The sequence below is a fragment of the Phyllostomus discolor genome, chromosome 5, assembly GCF_004126475.2.
Source record: "Phyllostomus discolor isolate MPI-MPIP mPhyDis1 chromosome 5, mPhyDis1.pri.v3, whole genome shotgun sequence".
Taxonomy (NCBI): Eukaryota; Metazoa; Chordata; class Mammalia; order Chiroptera; family Phyllostomidae; genus Phyllostomus; species Phyllostomus discolor.
In genome coordinates this window covers 175,124,037-175,134,218 of record NC_040907.2, presented here as the reverse complement: position 1 = coordinate 175,134,218, position 10,182 = coordinate 175,124,037, and the positions used below count along the sequence as shown (strand labels likewise).

The following is a 10,182-nucleotide window of genomic DNA, read 5'->3' as shown; positions in this document are numbered from 1 at the left end:
GGGTGGGGGGGCACGGACGGGCCTAGATGTAAGTTGGGGATCCCGACCACAGTCTGAAGGAACAAAGACACTTTGTCAGGCGGCAGGAGGGCCACGTCCACCCTAAGGTCCAACCCGGCTCGGGACTCTCAGCTCCTGCGGGGCGGACCCCTCACCAGCTGCGGGAAAACAAGCCACGGAGCTGCAGGCTGCGTGACTGGTGCTCGGGAGACCCAGGATAGCCAATCCCCGCGGGGCGGGGCGGGTCTGCTGCTGGCCAGTGCCGAACCCAGGGGGCTCTGCCCCTCTGCCCCGCCCTTTCAGCTTCTTCTGACCGCCCATTGGCGGGCAGGGCCCTGGGATCGCAGCTCTGATTGGCGGATTGTGCCCACGCGGCTATCCAGGGTGGAACCTCCTCCCCAGGGCCGGAAGCCCGGGAACTCCGAGAGGGCGCTTGGCCGAGGTGGGCGGCGCTGCAGGGGCTCCGGGAGACGGACCAGTAAGCGGGGAGCCCGGCCCTGGGGAACCCTCAGCCCGAGACCTTCCAAGTCCAGCCAGAGAGACCCCAGATGCGCTCATCCCGAGGGGCCGCGCCCGCTAACCCGGAGGACCCCACGTCTCCTGACCCCCAACGATCAGACCCCCAAACAGCCTGGGACCCCAGTTCCCCTCGGCTCGGGGCGCCCTTCCTGCAGCTTCCCCGCCCAGAAAGACCAAATCTCCCCAAACGCAGAGACCCCGAATGCCGTCGTCCTGGAAACCGACTCAGTGGAGGGGACCCCGAAGCCCCTCGTGAGACGCCCCAACCCCCCTCAGCCGCGGCGGTCTGACCCTCTCCCCCCGGGACGCGGAGTGTCCTCCGCCCGGAAGACGCAGGTCGAGTCCTGAGGGACCCCGGGCCTCTCAGCCCGAGAGACGGCGGTCTGCCTGCCGGACACTGCGCCTGCGCCTCGCGCGGGCTTCTCCGGACCCCGGGGGCGCCTGCGGGCCCTTCCCCGGGAGAAGCGCGTTTCCTGCGCCGCCCGGGCCCACCCGGCTGACCGGACCCCTCAGACGCACGGGCTGCGGCCCCGGGGCCCGCCCTGAGGAGGCTCGCGGGGGGGAGGGGCGGGAACAAGGGCGCCCCCCCAGGCGGCCCCTCCAGCCCCTCGGTCCCCCTTCTCTGGACGCCCTGCCCACGGGGAGAAAGGCCGGTACCGGGACGTGAAGAGGAACTCGGAAGCGCTCAGCAGCCCAGGTAGCGCAGGCGCTGGGCCCAGGGGCCTGGAGACCCGGCAGGCGCTGGGCTGGCCCCGGCTCCGGCGGCTCCATCCGCCCGCAGCTTCCTCCCGCCCGGACAGGGGTCGCAGGGAGTTTGCTCCTTCGCGTCAGAGCGGGGCTGGCGCTGACAACGGTGCAGCGCTCACTGCAACTCACTGCAGACTCTCCCGTCCCACCGGAGCCAGTCGCACGGGCTTCCTGGCGCCTGTCCCTCCCCCACGCTCTCTGCTCCAGGACAGAGGTCTTGTCTCTTTCCGGGTCTCAGGGCCCACGACCAGCTTTCCTGTGTCACCGCTGCAGACCCGCCACCGAGCTCCAGGAGAGGGACCGTGAGGACTCGGATGAAGAACGGGCTCCGAGGCAGCAAGGTGAGCGGCGGGAGGAGCCAGCGCTGCCCTCCCGACTCGGACCTGGTTTGGGTCAGGCGGCATCTCAGGACGTAACCAGGGAACAGGTTTGCTGGTGCAGCGAACAAGCAAGATGCACAACAGTGTATCGTGCAGTGAGGGGCTGTTCCCGTCAGCTTTCACGTGGGCAACGTAATCATGTATATTTATAGACACATTAGTCAGCAGTAAATGTGTAAGAACATAAAGTGAGCGAGAAATAACTAATTCAGAAGAGTCGTCATCGCAAGAGAGGGAGGCGGGTCTGGCCGGTAAGGAGGGTCCCCACACCTGGCTGCATGATGGCCCGCATGGAGACAGACAGGAAACAGTATTGGTATGGTGGTGATGGGAGCTGGGGGAGGGCCAGGGTCGGGCCAGGGTCCGGAGGGATTGATCACGTCTGTTTTCCTGATGTCGGCCCCATGTTCTGTCCAGTATCATGAGTGTTTGGAGTGTGGGGTCCATCCACTTTCATGGATCTGGGGTTGACACACAGCTGAAGTCAAGATGTGATCTTCAACTTGACCAGAATTCTGTTTCTGGGGTCAGCACACTGTGGGTGCTGACCAGAGTCTAATGACTAAGGAAGGGCGTGGGTGGCCGGTATACCAGAGAAATACCCCAACCAGAGAGGATACCAGAGAAAGGAGGCCGGGTGGTCGAGGTGCCCTCAGCCCGTACAAGGCCAGTGTGAATGAAGAAAACAGGACGGAGAAAGGGTTATGTTGAAGACGTGGAGTTTCTGTGCAGTTACTTCCATTACATTTTTGTCAGGAGAGGCAATTTATTCTTTAATAAATGCAACAGATGCTTTATGAACATAAGGTGAAGCGTAGATGACACTTTGTCTGTTTTTTTATCATTCTAATGAAATTAGTGGATGGCCCAAATAGAAGCCTAGGCCTTAATGAACATCAGAAAACATTTTCCAATCATCCTGGGATTGTTGTTGGACTACTCTCATTCAGAATTGTGTCCCTAATAAGAATCTCCAGGTTTTGGAAACATTTACCAACCAAAACACTGATTTCTCATCATCTTTCAGTCACACCTTCTTGGGTGGCCTTCAGAAGGAAGCAGAGTAAACACCAGAAGGTGAGTATTTTCCAAATTCTGTTGACAACAAAATTTTCCTCATGCATAGGAACGCAGGTAAGAACAGGGAAATGCAGAAAGTATCCTAGGAACTGCCTCCTTCCTTTCCTGGTCTCTTCTACACACTGTCCAACATTATCATCTTTTTTTAAGATTTTATCTATCGATTTTTTCGAGACAGAGGAATAGAGGGAGAAAGAAAGGGAGAGAAACATGAATAGGTTGCCCCTCACACAACCCAGGCATGTGTCCTGACCGTGAATGGAACTGGTGACCTTTCCGTCTGCAGGCCAGCGCTCAATCCACTGAGCCACAGCAGCCAGGGCTCATCATCATCTTAATGGTTAACAACTACAGCAACAATAGTAACTACCATTTGTTTCATTCTCACAATGTTTCAGACTTTAAGAATTCTATGTGAATTAACTCACTCATACATACAACCACCTGATGAGGAAGGTACTGTAACTGTCACCATTTACAATGAGGAAAGTGAGCTTTCAGAGATATAGAAATGTTTGACTATATGTCTAAGATCACAGTATCAGTGGTTGTGCAGTCTAATCCATAATTTCTTCTCTAAACCACTTACAAACTCATTAAAACTTTCAGTTTTTCCCTGGCCAGTGTGAATTGGTTGGGTGTCATCCTGCAAAGCAGAAGATCACCCGTTTGGTTCCTGGTCAGAGCGCATGCCTCGGTTGTGGGCCAGGTTCCCAGTGCGGGTATTTGTGAGAAGTGACTGATCACTGAAACATTTCTCACATCGATGTTTCTCTCCCTCTTTCTCCCTGCCTTCCCCTCTCTCAAAAAAATAAAATCTTTAAATTAAAAAATAAAACTTTCATAGTTTTCTAAAGTTTACATTGTCTTACACATGTCATTATATCATTCATCTGACTGACGGTTTCAACCGAAGTTCTCTGCTGTGCTGAAGTGAGAGATGCACTAGACCCTCTGACTAAGGAAAGCGTACAGTGTGCAGGCAGTTGGTACAGCGGATGGCCCCAGGTGAAGAAGAATGTAAAATGTCCAGGATCAGAGCCTCCCACTCTAATCAAAGAGCATCTCCCACCCATGAGGAGCCTCAGGTTTGATGATTGAGAAACAACAAATAATAAATGACTTAAGGGCTTCATATAGATTACACACTCCTCAACAGAAGCTCATCTGTCTGGAACTCATTCCAAATGCCCTTTCTTATAGGGTGAAGTAACAGCTTCTTTGTCTGAGCTCTAATGAGGCCACTCTCATCCTGTTTAGAATCACTTGTTCAGCCTGCCTCCCTCTGTGTTGTGAGCTCTTTGAGAGCCTGGTCCATACCTGAGTCTTCTCAGAGGTCACAGGCCCAGATCAGAGCCCATGAGGGGCCCTGAATATTTGCTGAATGAATGATTTCATAGTTACAAGTTAAACTAGAAGATGATCGACAAATGCTGAAGGCAATTTCTGTGAGACTGAAATATGGAGAGAGCTGAGGGGTACATTGATAGCAGAACATTCATGCTGTATTACATAATTCACAGGACACTTTGTTGAACATTATTTAATTGCATGTTCACTATAACATTAAAAATTGACATGTTATATATCGGGACACTAAAGACAACTACCTACTGGTACAGCCTTATTCAAACAATTGGTGGGAACCAGCTAATCTAAGTACAAAAATTCTTTCCAAGGTATTGCAAACTTTATCACCATTTTATTTGTCTAGATATGTTTCTACCATCTATTTCTTTATTCTCTTCCCCATATCCCTCACTCTCAATATTATAGAGACAGTTGAAAGAAAAGGGCCATAGGCATGATTTCTAATCTTGGATTCATTACCCACATTGGCCCTATCCCCTCTAATATTCATACTTCCTAGGTATTTGCAAGGATTGAAGTATTAAAGACATGCATGTAAGATAATATAATAAGCCTTAAAAAATTAAATACATGTTATCTTGTAATATGTGACTCTTACATTGAAGGCAACATCCAAGGTGCCATTAAGCAATGAATATAGTTTGAAGGAATTGTCAGGAACAGCACATTTGATGACTGCAAGTGACTCAGAGCATGCCCAGAAACCAGTGTCCCCTTCTGGAGAAACATTTGCCTTTGAAAAGCACACTAGACAAAAATTGGGTAAGAGAAAATAATTTGGAAACTTTAGTTCCTCTAAGTCCTATAGAAGGGCTGATAAGTATGACCTAGGTATGTTGGGCAGACTTTGGATGGGTCTGGACTTAAGCTGAGCTAAGCTGAGGCTGAAGTTAGCATTGGACCTTTGGGCAAATCCTATAAATTCTCTGAGCTCCTGAATGCTAATATGTAAAGAGAAGATAGGGAAACATTGCTCATATATTGTTTGAAAACATTACATTAAATTTAAAACAATTGACACATGCAAGTTGTCCAATAAATCCATCTGTGATATTAGCAACCACACTATTGGTGTTGTGTGCCCAGGCCTTTATCAATGCCTAACATACAAAGTGCACTCAATAAATATGTTATGAATGATTAAAGGGTGGCAAGTAAACCTGGTAATAGGAAGATCTAGAAACTAAAATTGAATCAGTCATCTCTAGTTAGTGTGGAGTCTTACTCTTCTGAACCAATAGTTAATGGAGTAAAATACCAGACTATGCAAAAGAACATGTAATAATTTGATAGGAGGAGATTGTGTGCTATATGACAAAATGGGAACTAACACTCCAGACCCCACCAACCTTGCTCACCTGTCTTTCTTCAACTCAGAACTCAGGAGAAAGGAGATGGATGTCAAGATGTGCAGCCTACGAGAAAGAAAGGACTGTGTGTACCAAGAGGTCAACAAGCCCCAGGATGATGACTACCTTTGTAAGTGACCCTCACTAAGGAACATGTTATGATGCAATAATTTCATCTAGTCCTTTGGTCCCCAAATCATTCCCTTCCTCTAGCGACCTGGAGTACAGGATTGAGTCTCAATGATGTCAGTGCTGGACTCCCTCTGAAGCTCTTTGTGTCCAGGAACATGCATTATACCTGCCCTAACTCCTATTGCTCTTGCCTCCAGATTGTGAGAACTGTCAGAACTTCTTCATCAACAGCTGTACCGTGCATGGGCCCCCTCCATTTGTAAAGGACACTGCAGTGGACAAGGGGCATCCCCACCGCTCAGCCCTCACTCTGCCCCCTGGGTTGAGAATTGGGCCATCGGGCATCCCTGAGGCTGGGCTTGGAGTGTGGAATGAGGCAGCTGACTTGCCAATGGGTCTGCACTTTGGCCCTTATGAAGGACACATCACAGAAGATGAAGTCGCAGCCAAGAGCAGATACTCCTGGCTGGTGAGAACTATTTACCTCTTCCACTGTTCTCTGGCTTCCCACATTCCTTCTGAGGCCTACAGGGACCTCACCTCTTATGTGCTAGACATGGAGGGGACAATATGGTTAGTTCTGTGTACTGACTGGACTTTATATGAACACAGAGTTCCTGTTTAAGGTGATCCAGAACAGTAGGCAGGAGCTTAAACGGTAAGCAGGAGTAAAGTGGTGCAGACACAAAAGAGTGGCTCCTCCCTTGTGAGGCTCCTGCTCTGATTGAACAGGTAGACTCGGATGTGTAGATGATGAGTAAGAAAAATATCATGTGGTCACAACTGGCAGTTGAATCCCCATGCACGCTGGAAGAGCTTTAATGACAGTAGAGTAAAATTATTCTTCTCACTATTACCTCCCCACCAAAAAAATAAAAGGTCTTTAACTTCTTTTCTGAAATGCAGATCGCCAAAGGGAGAAACTGCTATGAGTATGTGGATGGGAAGGACAGATCCTGGGCCAACTGGATGAGGTGAGGTCAACAGGTCTCTGAGTGCCAGAGGGACACTCATCCCCCCAAGCCCATATATCTTTCCCTCTCATCATGCCTCCCTCAGTGCTCTCCCTTAATCCTTTGTTCCTCTTTTTCTCCATACACTATTCTTTCATTTCAGGGGACATTTAGAAAAAAGTATAGCATATGTCCTCAAAATAAAAACCTCTCTGCTAGACACACTTGGGCGCTGGAAAGGACTTGAAGAGCCTAGATTCACCAGCGATGCTGGATTACAGTTTAATTTATCAAATGAACATTAATTAAGCACTTATTATATCCCAATTTAAATGAAGGAATACATTACTTAAACAGATCACACAACCATGTCCTTATGGAAGACTTCTCACAGACAGACATAAAACAATTGCTTTTACAAACATTTAACTATAATTTCCAAGAAGTGCACAGTGTCAAGATAGCACAAACCAACGATGGCCTAAACCTGTGAGGGCAGCAAACCATCCTGGCCTAACTTCTAACTAGAGCTGGGCTCTGAGGCCTGCAGAGGAATGGTCATGGGCCCCTTTCCTGAGAGGGGCTCTCTTTTATCAGGGATAACAGAATGTGAATCAACTACTATTGTTCTGCTTTGTTTTAACAAGGTCAAAAAGACCTCCAATTTTCTATGGTCACCTTGGGCAGACAAGTGAACGGTACCGTAAATAAAGTGGAGGGGGGTTGGAGAAATGCCTGTCAAGAGAAGATAGATGTGGGCTGAGAACTGGATAATTAGTGAGCTGATTTAGAAGCAGAGCCCTAGATCAAGCACCAGGTTCTGTGGTGTGAGACAACTTGATTTAGAGTTTGGAAAAGCCACAGATCACTGGATATTATGGCCAATCAGGGTGGGGGTTAAGTCTAAACCCCCCAGGGTGGGTTTTAGAAAATGGTGTTAGGCAAGATTAGCACTGCAAACAGGTCTTGGAGACAGGAGTTCACATGACATTCTGACAGATGCTCAGACAGTGAATAAAGATTCCCCAGGAGCCTACTGGCAGTGGCCAACACCAGAGCCTGAGGCCTTAAGAATCAGTGAGGAGCTGGACATGGATGTAACAGGTACTGGGAACTCATCACTGAGGTTTTCTTTCCCTTCCTCTGCCTCAATCCCAGGTATGTGAACTGTGCCCGGGATGATGAAGAGCAGAACCTGGTGGCCTTTCAATACCACGGGCAGATTTTCTACCGAACCTGCCGGGTCATTAGGTCGGGCTGTGAGCTGCTGGTCTGGTTCGGGGATGAGTATGGCCAGGAGCTGAGCAGCAAGTGGGGCAGCAAGTGGAAGAGAGAGCTCGTGGCCGGGAGAGGTGGGCACCACTGTTCTTCAAAACAGAAAGAAAGAGGTAATTCTCCATAGAAATGTTCATGATCCAGTTCTTAAGTAGAGTAAAATCCTCTCTAAAGTCAGTGAAGTTTTTAATCAGATGCTTCAGAAGTTCACAATCCATTCATATGCCTTTGGCTCTTAGGCAAAACTTTTATATTTTTTTATTTTAAAAATATTTCATACACAAAATATACAACCACATATAGTGTTGAAAGGCTAAGAGGCAAAAAAGAAAAGTTTTCAAGCACTAATCAGCTCTCTCATGAAGGCATTTTTTCTTACACTTTAATAGCTGTTTCTTCTTCATTTTCCTCCATACTTCTAGATAAAACATTTCTTATAAGCATTCATTATTTTTTAAAGATTTTTCCCTGGCTGGTGTGGCTCAGTGGATTGAGTGCCAGCCTGCAAACCAAAGGGTCACCAGTTTTATTCCCAGTTGCAGCACATGCCTGGGTTTTGGACCAGATCTCCAGTAGGGGGCAGGTGACAGGCAACCACACATTGATGTTTCTCTCCCTCACCCTCCCTCCCCCCTTTTCTGAAAAGAAAAGAGTATAAAGGAGGGAGAAAAAAAATCAGTTTACAAGGGAAACATTAATCATTTGTCTATGGCACACCCCCAACTGGCCCACAACCCTGGCATGTGCCCTGACTGGGAATCAAACTTGTAACCTTTCAGTTCTGGGACAACACCCAACCTACTGAGCCGCACCATTCAGGCAGGGCACATTCGTTCATCACTTCAGTGAATTGTCATGTGAGATCCTACTCTGTGGGCACAGGGTCCTCAGACCTAGAAATACAGATTACCACGAGGATCAGAATCACTGCTCTTGAACTGATGGATGCAGGAGGGAAACCCAGGCCCAGGAGAAGTGCCTAGGGATCAGTGTGAGGGGGAGGTTCAGTGTGGCAGGTGGAAAGGGTGCCTCAGGAGATAACATTTACAAAAATACCTGCAGGCAAAGGATCCCAGGCAGAGGGAGCAGCTAGTGCAGGGAAGAGAAGAGGTGGGGCAATGAACTGGCTGAGGGTCACTCGGGTCTCGTCTCAGCATTGAGCATAAGAATGGAGATCAGATAGATGCTCAGCAGCCTGGAAATGCAGTGCTGATGACCCGAGTTGAGACACTGGGGACTTTCATGAGTGAAAGTGTGTTCTCTGTTCTGATTATGCTTTGCTAGTTTTTAGAAAATAAACTCCACTGGGGAATCCCCTCAGAAATTACTTCATCTGCAAATGAGAGAGCATGGTGGATTGACCAGAGAGGAACAGGAGTCAGGTGTATGAGAAGTGTGGTTGGAGAAGTATTTTGAAACAGGATTTCTCAGTGTATTTGAAATGGGCTAACACTGAATGAAATGAAGCATAAATATTTGGTGTGAGGCTTGAGGAAGGACATTTTTTAAAAGGTTTTATTTATTTTTAGAAGGGAAGAGGGAGAAAGAGAGGGAGACATCCATGTGTGGTTGCCTCTCACATGCTCCCTACTGGGGACCAGCCATGTGTCCTTACTGCGAATTGAACCTGCAACTCCTTGCCTTGCAGGCCGGCACTCAATCCACTGAGCCACACGAGCAAGGGCAGGAAGGACATTTTATTTTACTGTTTTGGAAAACAGAGAGGCAGTTCCTAGTTGGGGCCTATGGTTTTCCTCTTTAACATGACTTAGAAAATACCTATGAAAGGGAAAGGTCACTGCAGTTCCATCCACACAGGGAGTAAGATGGCCTCTGATGCTTCTTGAAAGTCCATAGTATGGACAATATTAGAAAAGACCCTTGATGTGGGCTTTCTGGATTTCTGAAGAAGATGCACTGCATAAAAATAAGAAGGAAAACAGATGGTGAGTGGACACTTTGTGAGAGAGGGAGCTTGCACTGTCACCACAGTAAGAATGAATCATGGGGCCCAGGCATTCTTGTCAACATCTGCCCTGACCAAACCTTTCTCTTTCAGCAGAACCAAAGCCAGAGGTGCACCCATGTCCCTCCTGCTCTCTGGCCTTCTCCAGTCAGAAATTCCTCAGCCAACACGTGAAACTCAATCATCCCTCTCAGATTCTCCCAGGAACATCTGCAAGAAAACACCTCCAAGCAGAGGAGCCCTGTCCAGAGGATCAGAATCAGCAGCAGCAACGTACTCGTACACACAGCTGGAATGATAAAGCTGAAGGTCAAGAGGTCAAAGAAAGATCCAAACCTTTGCTTAAAAGGATCAATCAGAGGAGAATCTCAAGACCCTTTTTCCAACCTTCCAAAGAACAAATGAGCTCT

The 10,182-nt window shown here is 48.4% G+C and overlaps 1 protein-coding gene across 1 annotated transcript; it reads left to right on the top strand.

The window, feature by feature from the left end:
- Nucleotides 1-1,186: 1,186 nt before the first annotated feature.
- Nucleotides 1,187-10,177, top strand: LOC114497005 (probable histone-lysine N-methyltransferase PRDM7; the record flags this gene model as incomplete). Its single annotated transcript, XM_036027542.1, is given in 9 exon segments — nt 1,187-1,607; nt 2,674-2,723; nt 4,703-4,859; nt 5,475-5,576; nt 5,776-6,047; nt 6,485-6,552; nt 7,690-7,833; nt 7,835-7,883; nt 9,869-10,177. Coding segments are annotated over 9 exon segments (1,572 nt in total), but the record flags the coding sequence as incomplete, so codon positions are not given.
- Between the last annotated feature and the right edge of the window lie 5 nt (nt 10,178-10,182).